This window comes from Oncorhynchus kisutch, linkage group LG15 (assembly GCF_002021735.2).
Source record: "Oncorhynchus kisutch isolate 150728-3 linkage group LG15, Okis_V2, whole genome shotgun sequence".
Taxonomy (NCBI): domain Eukaryota; kingdom Metazoa; phylum Chordata; class Actinopteri; order Salmoniformes; family Salmonidae; genus Oncorhynchus; species Oncorhynchus kisutch.
This window is the reverse complement of record NC_034188.2, coordinates 57,794,831-57,812,396: the sequence shown is the minus strand read 5'-3', so window position 1 is coordinate 57,812,396 and position 17,566 is coordinate 57,794,831. Positions and strand designations below refer to the sequence as shown.

At 45.4% G+C, this 17,566-nt stretch overlaps 1 protein-coding gene and 1 non-coding gene across 5 annotated transcripts in view; both read left to right on the top strand.

The window, feature by feature from the left end:
• The window catches only part of LOC109905574 (huntingtin-interacting protein 1-like), a 51,175-nt gene extending 37,953 nt beyond the window's left edge, over positions 1-13,222 (top strand). For 3 of the 4 annotated variants that reach the window (XM_020503018.2, XM_020503017.2, XM_020503019.2), the window contains 12 exons: positions 29-115; positions 628-735; positions 1,076-1,212; positions 5,633-5,743; positions 5,915-5,973; positions 6,231-6,324; positions 8,884-8,984; positions 9,217-9,322; positions 9,539-9,662; positions 9,860-9,921; positions 9,996-10,113; positions 10,226-13,222. In XM_020503018.2, coding sequence (XP_020358607.1) covers positions 29-115; positions 628-735; positions 1,076-1,212; positions 5,633-5,743; positions 5,915-5,973; positions 6,231-6,324; positions 8,884-8,984; positions 9,217-9,322; positions 9,539-9,662; positions 9,860-9,921; positions 9,996-10,113; positions 10,226-10,236 — 1,118 coding nt within the window. In that variant the 3' untranslated portion in view covers positions 10,237-13,222. The remainder of the gene's footprint in view (positions 1-28; positions 116-627; positions 736-1,075; positions 1,213-5,632; positions 5,744-5,914; positions 5,974-6,230; positions 6,325-8,883; positions 8,985-9,216; positions 9,323-9,538; positions 9,663-9,859; positions 9,922-9,995; positions 10,114-10,225) is intronic. The other variant, XM_031790633.1, reaches the window with a different exon arrangement.
• LOC116353740 (small nucleolar RNA SNORA16B/SNORA16A family) lies at positions 169-281 on the top strand. Its single transcript, XR_004203237.1, has one exon. It is a non-coding gene; the product is annotated as a small nucleolar RNA SNORA16B/SNORA16A family (small nucleolar RNA).
• Positions 13,223-17,566: the final 4,344 nt, after the last annotated feature.

Sequence of the window (17,566 nt, the reverse complement as noted above, 5' to 3'; positions counted from 1 at the left end):
CCTCACTGTGTACCCTCGTTGTGTGTAGACTACCTGGCGTCCAGGTGTCAGGCCTCTCTGGACTGTATGGACAGACTTCACTCTGCCAGAGACGGCTACCTGGCAGACAACACAGGTCAGACTCAGAACTTACTCCCCTAGTCAGCTTTGTGTCATCACCGCCTACTTTCAGGCACCCATCGAAGCTGCTGTTGTTCTTGTGTAGCAGAACAAGGTCAAAAGGCAACCAAAAAACGTTACTTTCACCGACGGCCGCTGTGCAGTAAAGATAAAGAAAACTCTTGAATGAGAGGGTGTGTCCAAACTTTTGACTGGTACACATGTATATTATTTGAAGAAAAGTTCCTTTTTCAGTTTCTTGCCCACATGAAAGATCTAGATTTCTATTGTCTTATTTGATTTCTTCCCAATAGAAGAAAGTAAATCTATTTGAATATAATTGAATATGTTGCAGGTATTCATTATTCTCTTTGGACAGTGAAGGTTGATAGTAAAGTGCTTCTTTATAGCTAAAATACTGGGGTTTTCAGCATTACAGCCTTCAAGTACTTGAAAATTAAAGTAGCATATCCTGTTTATTGTGTTTAGGCTTTATAGTAGTTTGACCTTTGACCCTTGGTTCTCCAGGTGTGTCGGAGCTGGTGCGGGCAGTGACCCATCTTGCCCACCTGGTGGGGGACACCATTGTTCAGGGCAGTGCCACCTCTCACATGGTGCCAGTGGAGCAAGCGGACGGTGAGTGTGAGCTGTCCCTCTGTCTTTTCAACTGAAATGTGTACTCTCACATCCAGGACAGGAATGTTCCATGATTTTTAAATAAAGTTTGATTTGAGCCATGTCTAATATAAAATAAAATAATCTCTACATCCCTATATACATCTGTTAGAGAAGTACTGATAATGCACAGACGCAACGATAGCCTAGCCTGGTCCCCGATCTGTTTGTGCTGCCTGCCACCGGGTGACAATGACCATCGGCGTTGGGAAGACTGCACAAACAGATCAGAGACCAGGCTAGCGGTTAGCCACCCACTTCCTCTAAGTCTCCATACTGTGTCTGTATCTCCCCCCCACAGCGTTGTCAGACAGTGTGAAGGCATGTGGGGCCGAGGCCCTGTCCCTGCTGGGTCAGATGAAGGAGCAGGAAAGCCTGGCAACGGCAGATGGCGCCATGCTGAGGGCAGCACTGGATGGCATCCTGGCCACCGCAGAGGTCAGCCCAGTCTTTATGGTCATACAAGTATTGTTGCTGCTTTATTCTTAAGAGTAAATATGTGTATATAGTACAGTTTAAGTGCAAATTACAGTAATTTGCTCATAAAAACATAAAAACATTTGATTTTTATACCATTACTAGCCGATTTAAAAGGAGGAGGAGAAAAACATACATTTTCTACTATGCAGTGCCCAGGTTAACGTTCATACTAATGATACAGAACCATTGAAAAACCTCAGTCAGGCTGCAGGGATGAAGGGATTCATGTATAAACTAGAATAGACTACATGTCCATTTTTATCTCAAAGTGAACTAGAAAAAGACAACAAGGCTGTTAGTAAACACTTGGCATCTCATGAGAAGAAGAATCACAATCAAAAAAGAACAATCACAAGTTGACTACATGTTCAAAAGATTCTGTACTATGCCTACTTGCAAGAATGTCAATCTACTTTCAGCCCTGGTGTCTATCAACAACCTACCTCTTGCTTAAAAGCTGCGATATCTCTTACTGCGTATCTCTCTCAAGAGGCCGACACTGATCTTGTAGGTATCCCTGGCGGTTGGTGCTGCGTTATGTACACGTCTTCCACAACCGAGACATCTTACACGACGCGGGTCATAGGCGATCGTGACAATGATCCGATCCATGTTCTTCTCTGCAGTAAAGGGTTGTGTGTTATCACAAACGGCGTCATTTGGCAGGGTTCTAGCATCGGGGTTGATTTCTGGATTGAGGCTGCCCACTGCAAAGTAGAGTCGAGTGGCCCGATCATTTTCTGGGAGTAGCCCCTCGGTGTTCCCAAAGTAATGGAAGCCATAGTGCAGCGCGTGTGTTGAATCAAATGACATTTTATTTGTCACATGCGCCGAATACAACAAGTGTAGGTCTCACAGTGAAACGTTTACTTACAAGCTCCTATCCAACAATGCAGTTTAACAAAATAGGATTAATAAATAAAAGGAGCAGGTAATTAAAGAGCTGCAGTAAAATAACAATAGTGAGACTATATACAGGGGGTGCCAGTACAGGGGCACCGGTTAGTTGAGGTAATATGTACATGTAGACAGTTATTAAAGTGACTATGCATAGATAATAACAGAGTAGCAGCGGTGTAAAAGAGGAGGTGGGCATTAGTCTGGGATGTGTGCAGAGCCCAGGTTGGGGCGAGGAGAGGGACGGAAGCAAGACTGTTACAGTAGCAGAGAAAACGGTCTATGACTAGGGTGGCTCGAGTCTTTGACAATTTTTAGTGCCTTCCTCTGACAATGCCTGGTATAGAGGTCCTGGATGGGTCGAAGCTTGGCCCCAGTGATGTGCTGGGACGTACGCGCACTACCCTCTGTAGTGCCTTGCGGTCGGAGGCCGAGCATTTGCCATACCAGGCAGGATGCTCTCAATGGTGTAGCTGTAGAACCTTTTGAGGATCTGAGGACCCAGGCCAAATCTTTTCAGTCTCCTGAGGGGAAATTGGTTTTGTCATGCCCTCTTCACGTTAGTTTGTTGGTGATGTGGACACCAAGGAACTTGAAGCTCTCAACCTGCTCCACTACAGCCCCGTCAATGAGAATGGGGGTGTGCTCGGTCCTCCTTTTCTTGTAGTCCACAATAATCTCCTTTGTCTTGATCACATTGAGGGAGAGGTTGTTGTCAGGGCACCACACGACCAGGTCTCTAACCTCCTCCTTATAGGCTGTCTCGTCATTGTCAGTGATCAGGCCTATCACTGTTGTGTCATCGGCAAACTTAATGATGGTGTTGGAGTCGTGTCTGGCCTTGTAGTCATGAGTGAACAGGGAATACAGAAGGGGAATGAGCACGGGCCCCTGTGTTGAGGATCAGCGTGGCGGATGTGTTGTTATTTACCCTTACCACCTGGGGTGGCCTGTTTAGGAAGTCCAGGATCCAGTTGCAGAGGGAGGTGTTTAAATCCCAGGGTTAGTGATGAGTTCTTAGCTTAGTGATGAGCTTTGAGGGCACTATGGTGTTGAACGCTGAGCTGTAGTCAATGAATAGCATTCTCACATAGGTGTTCCTTTTGTCCAGGTGGGAAAGGGCAGTGTGGAGTGCAATAGAGATTGCATCATCTGTGGATCTGTTAGGGCGGTATGCAAATTGGAGTGGGTCTAGGGTTGAAGAGACTTGGACCAGGGACAGCAACTGGAGGACAGAGCAGACCAGGCCTTTTCTGTCCATGGTGAACGTTGGTGTAGCTTGAATCTTAGCTGGAATCTGGATGATTAGGAGTGCAGATCTGGTCCCCAACTCACCATTTTATGGAAGAATTTGGGTATGTCCCAACCGTACTTACTCAATCAGTTATGGGGATGAGGAGCAAACTCCCATGTTTATTGTCTTGGTAATAATGGGGTGCACGTTAAATTTGTTCAAACAGAAGTTAGTTACAACATTCAAGTAGATCTAAATGCATATTCCCACGAAACTGATTGAGATCTGATTTGATATTTGTGAATATTTATTTGAGCCAATATGTGTAGGCATAGGCAGATGTTTCATAGAGGATGCATTTATGCATATTTTAATATGGTATTATTCAATGATCTACTGCAGTACAAACTTTGATTGAGAAATCATAATACATTTATTTTGCGATCCGGCACCTAAAGAAATGTCAATAGACCACTGGTTATGTCCCAGCATTTGTTGGTGACTGGTGTCCACCGGCGTTTGTTTTATGTCTTAGACATGGGCTCTTGTTTGCCATGCCACTTGGAAGTGTTATGATATAAAGCTTTATGTGAAGAATTAGTGCTGCTGTCCACTCTCTGGCCTGCCACTCTCTGGTTGTGAAATTCACTGACACGGTTGTGACATACCTGACCTGCAAACTCCTGTTACCTACAGTACCAGTCCTGAGTACATACTCATTCAATGGTTTCTCTTTATTTGTACTATTTTCTACATTGTAGAATAGTAGTGAAGACATCAGAACTATGAAATAACACATATGGAATCATGTAGTAACCAAAAAAGTGTTATATTGTATATTTGAGATTATTCAAAGTAGCCATCCTTTGCTTTGATGACTGCTTTACACACTCTTGGCATCCTCTCAACCAGCTTCATGAGGTAATCACCTGGAATGCATTTCAATTGACAGGTGTGCCTTCTTAAAAGTTAATTTGTGGAATTTCTTTCCTTCTTAATGCATTTGAACCAATTTTTTGTGTTGTGACAAGGTAGGGGTGGTATACAGAAGATAGCCCTATTTGGTAAAAGACCAAGTCCATATTATGGCAAGAACAGCACAAATAAGCAAATAGAAATGACTTTAAGACATGAAGGTCAGTCAATCCGGACTCTGAAAGTGTAGTCGCAAAAACCATCAAGCACTCTCCTGAGGACCGCCACAGGAAAGGAAGACCCAGAGTTACCTCTGCTGCAGAGGATTATTTTAGTTACCAGCCTCAGAAATTGCAGCCCAAATAAATGCTTCAGAGTTCAAGTATCAGACACATTGCAACATCAACTGTTCAGAGGAGATTGCATGAATCAGGCCTTCATGGTTGAATTGTTGCAAAGAAACCACGACTAAAGCACACCAATAAGAAGAAGAGACATGCTTGGGCCAAGAAACACGAGCAATGAACATTAGACCGGTGAAAATCTGTCCTTTGGTCTGATGAGTTCAAATTTTTGGTTCCAAACGCCGTGTCTTTGCGAGAAGTAGAGTAGGTGAATGGATGATCTCTGCATGTGTGGTTCCCACCGTGAAGCTTGGAGGATGTGTGATGGTGCTTTGTGTAATGGTGCTTTGTGTGATGGTGCTTTGCTAGTGACACTGTCGGATTTATTTAGAACTCAAGGCACACTTAACCAGCATGGCTACCACAGCATTCTGCAGCGATACGCCATCCATCTGGTTTGCACTTAGTGGGACTATCAAAACAATTTTGTTTTGTTTAACACGTTTTTGGTCACTACATGATTCCATAGGTGTTATTTCCTAGTTTTTATGTTTGAACTATTATTCTACAATGTAGAAAATAATAAAAACCCTTGAATGGGTAGGTGTGTCCAAACTTTTGACTGGTACTCTAGGTCTACTAAATGTACTAAATTTACCAAAAGTCCACACCCTGCAATCATTCTGAGAACCTCAACTTCCTCATAATGCCTATTTGTGCACATTTAAACCAGGGGATGTCATCATGATAAGATGAGTCTCAGTGCCTCTTATCCTTTCAACGAAGTATGTGACCCGTGGAGGGGAGGTCACAACCCTGCTTATGATAGAAGTTGAACTTGGGCACAGGGAGAGGGAGAGGGAACTGACCTATGTCCTTTAAAAACATTTTGCCGAAATGTCAAACTGACAGCATCTAGGGGGACCATTAAAAACAACATCCAATGCCACCTCTCTTTTTCTCCTATCTCCCTCTCTCTGGTCTGTAGAAACTGCGTCCTCGGGGTCTGGAGCTGCAGCAAGGGGAGCTGGGAGATCTGGTGGAGCAGGAAATGGCCGCCACATCGGCCGCTGTGGAGTCAGCAGCTGCCAGGATAGAGGTAACCAGCTCAACGTGTGTATGGGGGTGTGTGTGTGTGTGTGTGTGTGTGTGAACCAAGGAAGACCCAAACTAAAACAGAAATGTGTATGGGAAAAGAATCCTCTGGTTTCATTTTACAGTAGTACCAACCAAAAGGTGTCTAATTTCCTCTATTGTATACTATTGACAGGACATGCTCAACAAATCGCGTGCTGTCGACACAGGGGTGAAGATGGAGGTCAACGAGAGGTGAGTCTCCAACTCCTGGGTTGTGTTCATTAGGCACCGAATGGAAGAAAACGGACTGAAACAGGGAGGGACTCCCTGAACATGTCCAGTAAGAAAGCACATTTTTTTTCATCCCCTTTTACATCGTTTTCATCGCATGCCCTAATGAACACAACCCTGGCTTTGAGAATCGCATAACTTTCAAATGAGTGAAACATATCAAGATGTGTTGCGCAGTGGAGATGCTGAACGAATGTGTCCTCTATCGCCCCACATAGGATCCTGGCCTCCTGTACAGACCTGATGCAGGCCATCAAAGTGCTCGTGCTGTCTTCCAAAGATCTGCAAAGGGACATTGTGGAGAGTGGCAGAGTGAGAAACAGAAACCTATCATATGTGCATAATAATATAATATACGGAGTGGCTGCTGTTCCGGCCTTCCTGGAACCTGACTTGCCGGGGCGATTGATATGGCCATTTATGTGCATGTGCTGTATTTTGTTTTATGTAGCTGCTGCCTTCTCTGCTGCCAATGTAGCTTCTGCTCAGTGCTCCCACTATCACTTGACGTGGAGGGGGAAACGTCATATTGTACACTAAAGATATGGCCGACATGTTCCATCTATGCATTCCATGCCTCAAGCTTTTTTTCTTCTCCAAGGTGTTATGGCTCAAACCTGTGCGCCTGGTCCCTACTACCATACCCCGTTCAAAGGCCCCTACTACCATACCCCGTTCAAAGGCCCCTACTACCATACCCCGTTCAAAGGCCCCTACTACCATACCCCCTTCAAAGGCCCCTACTACCATACCCTCTTCAAAGGCCCCTACTACCATACCCCGTTCAAAGGCCCCTACTACCAAACCCCCTTCAAAGGCCCCTACTACCATACCTTCTTCAAAGGCCCCTACTACCATACCCCCTTCAAAGGCCCCTACTACCATACCCCCTTCAAAGGCCCCTACTACCATACACCCTTCAAAGGCCCCTACTACCATACCCCGTTCAAAGGCCCCTACTACCATACCCCCTTCAAAGGCCCCTACTACCATACCCCCTTCAAAGGCCCCTACTACCATACCCCCTTCAAAGGCCTCTACTACCATACCCCCTTCAAAGGCCCCTACTACCATACCCCGTTCAAAGGCCCCTACTACCATACCCCGTTCAAAGGCCCCTACTACCATACCCCGTTCAAAGGCCCCTGCTACCATACCCCGTTCAAAGGCCCCTACTACCATACCCCGTTCAAAGGCCCCTACTACCATACCCCGTTCAAAGGCCCCTACTACCATACCCCGTTCAAAGGCCCCTACTACCATACCCCGTTCAAAGGCCCCTACTACCATACCCCCTTCAAAGGCCCCTACTACCATACCCCGTTCAAAGGCCCCTACTACCATACCCCCTTCAAAGGTCCCTACTACCATACCCCGTTCAAAGGCCCCTACTACCATACCCCGTTCAAAGGCCCCTACTACCATACCCCCTTCAAAGGCCCCTACTACCATACCCTCTTCAAAGGCCCCTACTACCATACCCCGTTCAAAGGCCCCTACTACCATACCCCGTTCAAAGGCCCCTACTACCATACCCCGTTCAAAGGCCCCTACTACCATACCCCGTTCAAAGGCCCCTACTACCATACCCCGTTCAAAGGCCCCTACTACCATACCCCGTTCAAAGGCCCCTACTACCATACCCTCTTCAAAGGCCCCTACTACCATACCCCATTCAAAGGCCCCTACTACCATACCCCCTTCAAAGGCCCCTACTACCATACCCCCTTCAAAGGCCCCTACTACCATACCCTCTTCAAAGGCCCCTACTACCATACCCTCTTCAAAGGCCCCTACTACCATACCCCCTTCAAAGGCCCCTACTACCATACCCCCTTCAAAGGCCCCTACTACCATACCCCGTTCAAAGGCCCCTACTACCATACCCCCTTCAAAGGCCCCTACTACCATACCCTCTTCAAAGGCCCCTACTACCATACACCCTTCAAAGGCCCCTACTACCATACCCCCTTCAAAGGCCCCTACTACCATACCCCCTTCAAAGGCCCCTACTACCATACCCCCTTCAAAGGCCCCTACTACCATACCCCCTTCAAAGGCCCCTACTACCATACCCTCTTCAAAGGCCCCTACTACCATACACCCTTCAAAGGCCCCTATTACCATACCCCCTTCAAAGGCCCCTATTACCATACCCCCTTCAAAGGCCCCTACTACCATACCCCCTTCAAAGGCCCCTACTACCATACCCCCTTCAAAGGCCCCTACTACCATACCCCGTTCAAAGGCCCCTACTACCATACCCCGTTCAAAGGCCCCTACTACCATACCCCCTTCAAAGGCCCCTACTACCATACACCCTTCAAAGGCCCCTACTACCATACACCCTTCAAAGGCCCCTACTACCATACCCCCTTCAAAGGCCCCTACTACCATACCCCCTTCAAAGGCCCCTACTACCATACCCCCTTCAAAGGCCCCTACTACCATACCCCCTTCAAAGGCCCCTACTACCATACCCCCTTCAAAGGCCCCTACTACCATACCCCCTTCAAAGGCCCCTACTACCATACCCCCTTCAAAGGCCCCTACTACCATACCCCCTTCAAAGGCCCCTACTACCATACCCCCTTCAAAGGCCCCTACTACCATACCCCCTTCAAAGGTCCTTACATCTTTTGTCTTTCCCACTCACCCTCTGGCACACAGACACAATCCATGTCTCAAGACTTAACAATCCTTCTTTAACCTGTCTCCTCCCCTTCATCTACTCTGATTGAAGTGGATTTAACAAGTGACATCGATAAGGGATCATAGCTTTCACCTGGTCAGTCTGTTGTGGAAAGAGCAGGTGTTTCTAATGCTTTGTATACTCAGTGTATATTCCAATATAATCTTATATTCCACCAGGGGGCAGCATCCATGAAGGATTTCTATGTCAAGAACTCTCGCTGGACGGAAGGCCTGATCTCAGCCTCCAAAGCCGTGGGCTGGGGCGCCACAGTCATGGTGTAAGTAGTATCACCCTTTCTCTTCTAACTTAACCTTGTATTACAGCAGTGTTGTTACCTCTCCACAACACCATCGTGTTCTGGAATACACTCATTTAGGCCAGAAGATTTTCCTGACTACATGACCTGACCAGAAAAAAAACTCCACCCCATGTTGTATAGCCTATAACCGTTGAACTCGTAGCATGATGCACTACAGTACCCATAATGCTTTGCGTAATATATCCCATAGAGATGCAGCAGACCTGGTGGTGCAGGGCAAGGGCAAGTATGAAGAGCTGATGGTGTGTTCGCATGAGATCGCAGCCAGCACTGCACAGCTGGTGGCCGCATCCAAGGTGAGACGGTACTTCTTTATATGTGATGATTTGTGGTAACTGAAACTCTGTGCTTGTGCGTGCAAGCCTGAGACACTCACTCACAACCGGATCTACACATGCCAAGTTAGATCTGTCTCATCACTCAGTGTGTCAACCATATCTCTACATGTGTTTAAGACACACCTGTGACCCATTCCCGTTGGTGACCCATCCACTCTCTGGTCTGTTGGGCAGGTGAAGGCAGACAAAGATAACGCCAACCTGGGCCGTCTGAAGCTGGCATCCAAAGGGGTCACACAGGCCACCGCCGGGGTTGTAGCCTCCACCAAGTCCGGGAAGTCCCAGATCGAGGAGAAAGGTGAGTGGATTAACAGTAGTGTGACCGTGGATTTACACAGTGAGCGATCAACGTGAGATGTATTGTGACTGAATGTTTTGTGAGCGAATGCTGAATTTCTTTCTCTCTCCTTTATCTTCCTTTCTCTTCATATGTCCCTCCCTTTTCTCCATCTCTCCTTTCTCCATTTCTCTCCCTCCTATGACTGTGTGCTTCAGACACCATGGATTTCTCCAGTATGACCCTCACTCAGATCAAGAGGCAGGAGATGGACTCACAGGTAAGAGCAATGTGGGGTGGCTGTGTGTGTGTGTTACAGGTCTAAGTAAACCTTGTTTTTGTGTGGGTTGTCAGGTTTCTGTTCTAGAGCTGGAGACAAAGCTGCAGAAGGAGCGAGAGCGTCTAGGGGAGCTAAGGAAGAAGCACTACGAGCTGGCCGGGGTGGCCGAGGGCTGGGGGGAGGAGGACGAAGGTGCGTATGTGTGTCTCAACGTGATTACGCAGAGGCACTATGGCAGAAATAGCGATTGTGTATAATTGGTTGTGTTGAAGCCCAGTCTAATATCCCTCTTTTCTCCTCACAGGTACAGGTTGAGGTCTGCTCCCCACCTCTCCTCCAACCACAAGACTAACTTCTCTCTCGCTCTGTCTCTTGCCCCATTTATACACTCTCTTCGGTCTTTCCCTATATTTTTTTATCTTTTATGAAAGCCAAATGAAAAAGGTGCTTTTTAAAAAATTCTCTTGTTTCCAGCTGCTTCTAATTAGACATTGATGAGGAGGGAAAGTGGCGGGATGGATTGACTACCTGCCTGGGCCCCTTGAGAAATACCACACCAGCTGATGGTTCCTCTCCAACGGTTCACTTTATCCCAGTCGGAGCACCACTGTGGAGCGACACACCGCGAGCACAAGTTCTTCACAACCAGACATCCTAGAATGCATTGCACAAGGGGCAATCCCTCATGAGAGGGAGACTTGACTGATTGCCACATAGACCCCACCCCTTGCCCTCCACCTGCCTACCCATGTCTCATCAGTGCAACGAAAACAGGCGTGTTTTTCTCCCACTAAACGGTTGTGTTGTTATTCTAAGTGGTAGAGGTTGTTAACTTGCACCCTGTGTTAGAGGGAGAGCTAACCCCTTCCCTCCCTCACTGCCTCCCCACTTTTCTTTTCTCTTGGATCCTCTTTTTCCACTCACTGTGAGCTTTTACATCTCTAGTAGTCCAACCCAAACCCCATCTAAGCTATACGCCCACCGGGATACGGCCTTTTCGCCTCCTGTTTTAAAGACCATGATGACTGTTGTTGTTGTTGTTATTATTAGAGTTGACTGTTTAGACGCCCAGCTACCCTGTGGATACCAAAAAGCCCCGGCCCATTTAATGGGGTTTAGGTTTGCTAAAGGCACAAGTGTAGCGTGTCTGAGCAGCCAGAGGACTGTTGCTGGAGTTAAAGCTAGAGATTAAGGTGTGTGTGTGTGTGTGTGTGTGTGTGAATGTCTGGGGCTGCTTTGAGCCCCTGGTTGTGTTCATTAGGCACAACACGGATGAAAAGGTAGTACCTAAACGTGTCCAATATGAAACGCTTGTTTCCACTTTCTAAATGGTATGCTACGCCGTGGCCTATTGAACAGGACACTGATCATGCTGGACTGTTAATTGGCTGTGTGGCTCTGGGCTTCTTGGTGTCTAGCGTGGCTGGAAAAAGGACTTCCATAAGCTGACGTCTGATAATTTACTCTTCTCCGAGGCCCCTCCCCTTTTATTGATTTGAAAGGAATGGACTTGTGTAAGAAATCTGGTGGGAGTGAACAAGTAATAAGCAGAAAGGCAGGGAATTAGAACGCGGCCCTACACACCCACACTGCTGGGTTCTTATCAGCTTCCCCAGACGACGTAGCTGTAAAGCCTAGAAAGGGAAACCGACAACTTCCATCTGTCTACAGTAGCAATAACACCTGGGCTGTGTTCATTAGGCACCAAATGGAAGAAAACAGACTGAAACAGGGAGGGTATACCTGGACCTGTGTTATATGTTACATTGTCACAAGAGGGCAGTGTTGCACAGCAGAGCTACCACATTAGAGACTCTTATCATAAATTCTCCTCGCCTGTCTTGCCAGTGGTCACTACTGCTCTTCAATCTGGCTTTATGAAAAGATATGGGAATACCGTATGTTGTAGTAGGGTTTCATCCAGTATTTGTTTTCCTTTCAAATACTTTAGCTGTGCTTGATTGAGCTTGCCTGGTGCAATGGAACCAATGAAATAGTCCCAAATGTGCTTCAAATCACGCCCATCGGGAACTCCAGTCAGGATGGAAACGCAATGATATTCAAGAAGTATTCAAAAAAATGTATGAATCCTATTTGGACCCTGATCTGGTTTAATCACAGTATACTGTCTCTGTGTGTGATGCTCTTTGAGTTTGTCTTCCTGCGTGTCTTAATGTCCCTTTGAGGTTTTATTATCCTGCTCTGCTTTTGGTTGTTTTATATAAAAAGTTGTGACACTGGGTATTTAATGATGATTTAACGTGTACTTCCTGGTTATTGACCTCTCACCCTTTGGTTTGTGCCTGTAGTCCAACCAGCTCAGCCAGCCTTTCAAACTGCCGCTCACTGTAGTCGATGAGAAACACACAGTACTCAATAACATTTAAATAATGTCTTTGTATGATATACTAAAAACTATGTATCTGCGTATAATTTTTTCCGTTTTTAAAATTAAATATTTCAACTTTAATATGACAAGCTTGTTTTTGTTGTTGTTGCTCACTTCAATGCAGACTGCTCAAGGTAGGCTGCCACCATTTTTTCTAAGTCCTTGAAATGTTCATGAATATTTAATGTTTAAAACCCTTAAGTGATTAGGAAAATGTATCATTCAAATGATTGAGTGACTCGTGGGTTATTTCCAGATGACCGATCCCATTCCTCTTTTAGGACGTTATCTCATCATGTACTCTTTCTAAGGATTCTATGTGATGTAATGCACTTGGGGAGAATTATTATGAAACATTTTAATCATAGTGATTGATACAGGAGCTGTAGGATGGATGTCTGGCTCTGTACTGTTAGGAACGGTCAAGAGTGGATTGTCTAATATTTAATAATTGTTTAATGTAGCAAGATGAACTAAGTTCCTTCTGTGTGAGTTGTACAGTAATACTGTTATATAAGCGTGATTAATTGTGGACGGAACACATTTGTTTAATGTCAAGACAATGAGACTAAAGGTGGGTGGGGGGGCGGGGGTCAAACCATACCTTTTCATATCACTCAATCGATTCAGCACAGTTTTGAATAGTAGGGGTATAGTATTTACATAGTATTAACATCCATCGCAACCATTGTTACTGCTATACTATAGTATACAGTATGAACAGTAAGCCTGGAGAAAGAACATATCCTCTTTCAATGTTCAGCTCGAGCCTTTGTGGAAAGTATTGATTTGATTTCTTGCATGGAAAAACAAAGTTGTGGTCCTTTTAACTGTCTCCCATTGATCTGAGAGTAGACTAATGCACCAATATCCTGCTTTCTTTTCCACTCATTAAAGGCCTGTTTACAAATACCAAGAAACGTACCTGATTCAAGTCAATTCCTTGACATCCATTTAATAAGACATTGCTGCCAACATCAATGCCCAAGAAAGTACACTGTTGGTTAAAGTTATGTACAGCCGTTTAGCATTTGTCTTCTTCCTTCTTTGAACACCGCTCCTTACTGTAACACAAGGCTTCTGTGAGGTTACCTGTCCTGTAGAACAGGGAATCGTGTCTGTCTGCTCTATTCGTTATATCTCTGTCTGGAACATTCTGAACATTTCACCTCATGGAATAGACCACAGTATCCAGCTGTGGATTTCAAAGTGGAAATTGAGTGTGAATCAAAGTATATAATCTGAGACAAATGTGGAGATTACAACCATCTCTAATCTAGAGGGGAAAGTATGAACTACAGAGGGTAGTGCGTACGGCCCAGTACAGCACCGGGGCCAAGCTTCCACCAATCCAGGACCTCTGTACCAGAGGAAGGCCCTAAAAAGTGTCAGACTCCAGCCACCCTAGTCATAGACTGTTCTCTCTGCTACTGCACGGCAAGTGGTACCGGAGCGCCAAGTCTGGGTCCTAGAGGCTTCTAAACAGCTTCTATCCCCAAGCCATAAGACTCCTGAACAGCTAATCAAATGGCTACCCAGACTATTTCACTCTACTGCTACTCTCTGTTATTATCGATGCATAGTCACTTTAATAACTCTACCTACATGTACATATTACCTCGACTAACTGGTGGCCCCGCACACTGACTGTACCGGTACCCCCTGTATATAGCCTTGCTATTGTTATTTTACTGCTGCTCTTTTATGATTTGTTACTTGTATTTCTTCTTCTTTTTTAAATGTATTTTTCTAAACTGCCTTGTTGGTTAAGGGCTTGTAAGGTAAGCGTTTCACTGTAAGTTCTACTACGCCTGTTGTATTCGGCGCATGTGACAAACACAATTAGATTGGATTTGAACCTGCATTAACTGCTGTATCAGTTTTTTTCAATCTCCTACACACTTCTATACTGCATACACAGACAGCAGTGCAGTACCATTCTTTGTGAACAGGTGTCAGGCACTACATGTCCTTTCTCTGAGCACTACTGTACTGTACTGGTACTGTAGGCCTCAGCTATGGCTGATCTGTGTCCTCTTCCTGCCTGAGACCAGACCCGAGCACCCAGCAAAGACATCTGACCAGACACACACACACACACACACCACAGTGTCTGTATTCCTTTAAAAAATATATATATATTAACCAGAGTTTACCCAATGTATACAGTCGTTTTCAATTGTTCATTATTAATGTCCTGTACAACACTGTGGAGGATGCTGTTTGCTCAGCTGTTGTTTGGCTGATTTGTGTTGTAGGCTTATGCTGTGTTGTGTTCTCTCTAATCCATTACAAGCAGGGAGGGGGAGGTGGACGGGGAGGTGTGATGCATGGCTCCAAGAGAGGCTGAGCTATTTTTAGTTCCCTGCGGTTGGTTGGGAGCTGAGCAGGCGCTAGGCTCTATAAAAAAATCGAGAGAGCTCTCCCGCTATACTCCGACTGAGGGTCTCGTCATGATGCCTGGATGGACCCCATGTCCTAAACAAACAACACATCCATTCAGATGCTCCCTAGTTGCTGTCATCACAGATGTTGATCTTGACAGGGTTGTTTTTTTTGTCATCTGAAGTAAATAAGGTCTGGGTCATTTTATCATATTTTATTTATCAGATAGTGACTCTGGTTCTGTTGCATAGTGCTTTGTGTATATGAGAAAAACGATATATCCCACTGAGGAAAACTGGACAATGACAGTAGAACAACGCCCTTAACAGCACGTGCAGAATCCCAATATAAGATGGAGTCTAACTAACCATCATATGCTAGCTCATTTACAGCATGCGTGTTATCAGTCGGGCCAGGAGTTTTTTTCCTGACCACATGACCTGACCAGGTAAAAGTATTTTTGTCTAGCTGTGTCACAAGACTTTATTGTAGAGTTGACCTTTTCCTCTACTTGGAGCCAGGAGGTGCTGTAGTCTTTGTGTGCCTTTACAGGGTTAAAGCCATAAAAAAGGAGCCCTTATTGTGAAGCCAGGCCATGTGAATGTAATCACTGTTCAATGTTTGTGTGAATAAGGGTGTCAGCCATAGGAACAATAAACTATGATCAAACCCAGCCTGCCTCACTGGAGGTCTTTTGATTACATTGTTTTTGCTTGCCTTGCACATTGAACAAAAGTCATTGTGCATAGTTAGAGGCAGTTTCGCAAGCCAATGGTAACTTCCTTCATACTGGACACAGAAATTGTATCCACAAGTTCATCTGTCTCTGGGGACGTAGATTCATTTCCAAAATCCTGAAGTATCTCTTTAAGAGACTCTTCAGTAACTGTCCAGTGACATGAGGTCACTGGACAATAAAATAAAGAGCCGTCTCTCCTCTAAGGGCTGTGGTTCTTGAAAGCAAACAAACAAAACAGCAAATGATGCTGCTTTCTCAGGGGCGATGATGTTTTCACCAACACAGACTGAGACGGAGTGCCTCCTGTTCACTGGACAGCTTTTAGAGGTTAGCCGAGTCCCTGGTGAGTTCCTTATGGTGAGATATCACACCAATATACTCTTTAACAAGTAGGGAGGCAGTGTTGCTGTTTTTATAAACTCCCAATGAAAACCATACATCTTTAAGAAGAACAGAGGGAAAGTTACCAGCAACAGTAACTTTGCTATAGACAGTCTGTGTGGGTTGGTTTCTGTCCTCAGGCCGGGGCAGGGAAACAGTAGGAGCAGTGAAATGTCAGGAAGCGAGTCCTAACTCGCCCTCTGCATCGGCTGTGGTCTGTATGGAGAAGACTGGCTGATTGACGGGATGATCGGGGGAAGTGATGATCACACAATGATATGAATGAACAAGTCCAATCATTCATTCAACCTCTTCAGATGTGTGCATCCTCTTTCTGTAATTGGGTGGTACAGTATGTGTAGTAGGCAGGGGTACAACTTGAGTTTTAGAAGAGGGAGGGATATATATAAGACATGGTGGTTGGAACCAAAAATCTAAAATTTGGACTCATCAGACCAAAGGACAGATTTCCACCGGTCTAATGTCCATTGCTTGTGTTTCTTGGCCCAAGCAAGTCTCTTCTTCTTATTGGTGTACTTTAGTAGAGATTTCTTTGCAGCAATATATTTATAGTGGAAAAACAATGGCAGCTTCACCTTATCTATAGCAGTTCTTGAGGACTGGCTACATAACCACTTCTAGCCACATCAAAAGCAAATGTGATTGTTTTAGCTCAACCCATGCTGTTTTAGTTGAAACGGGAACAGATTTTAGGGGAGAGTGTGTAGGCTGATGTCACACCTGCAAATTGTCTGTTTCTGTATATCTCTTACCTAGACCCTCCTTTCTCACTCTCCCTCTCCTATGCTTTTCCTCCCTCCCTTCTCCCTCGCTATCCCTCTCTTCTCCCTCGCCTCTCTCTCTCCTTCCCCTTCCAACTCGTCTCCCCTGGAGGAGGGTTTCCAGGGGAGGCTTGGTGCCAGGCTGAGAAGGGGCTCCGCTGCCCGGCCGGTCCGCCTCTCTTAGATCATTGCAGCAGATGTTGCTGTGTTTTCATTGGGCCCTATCTCTTAGCAACCACGCAGGCTATTTTGTGGAGCTGTGGCACGGTGGTAGGAGCTGGTGTTGTGCACTGTCTGTCTGTCTGGACCTGGCCTTTACACCCTCAGACCAATGGGCCATAAATATGGCGTTATGAAACAAACGGATAGAGTTATTCTGTACTATGAATAAAGAAAGGAAGCACAAGGCATTTGCGTCACCCAAGTGCTGCTTAGTCTAACCTGTAGCAGCAATTGCGCCTGTCAGCTATTAGCCCAGAACTGTAAGTACGTGAGCCACACGTGAGCCATACTGTGTTGCCTACTACCAGGGGTGCAACTTTCACTGGGGACGGGGGGACATGTCTCCCCCCATAAATTATTTAATTGCATTTTTGTCCCCTGGAGTTTTATCAATGTAGTGTGATACAAAACGAGGCAACAGTGTGCTTTAGGACCATGCAGCCACCTCTGAGCTGTTGGGTAGGCTGTTTGGAGTGTTTATCCGACTGGATAAAAAAATATATATAGTACTAGTCAAAAGATTGGACACAGCTACTCATTCAAGGGTTTTTCTCTATTTTTACTATTTTCTACATTGTAGAATAATAGTGAAGACGACATCAAAACTATGAAATAACACACAATGCCAAGAGTGCGCAAAGCTGTCAAGGGCAAAGGGTGGCTACTTTGAAGAATCTCAAATATAAAATATATTTAGATTAGTTTAACACTTTTTTTAGTTACTACATGATTCCATGTGTTTCCATA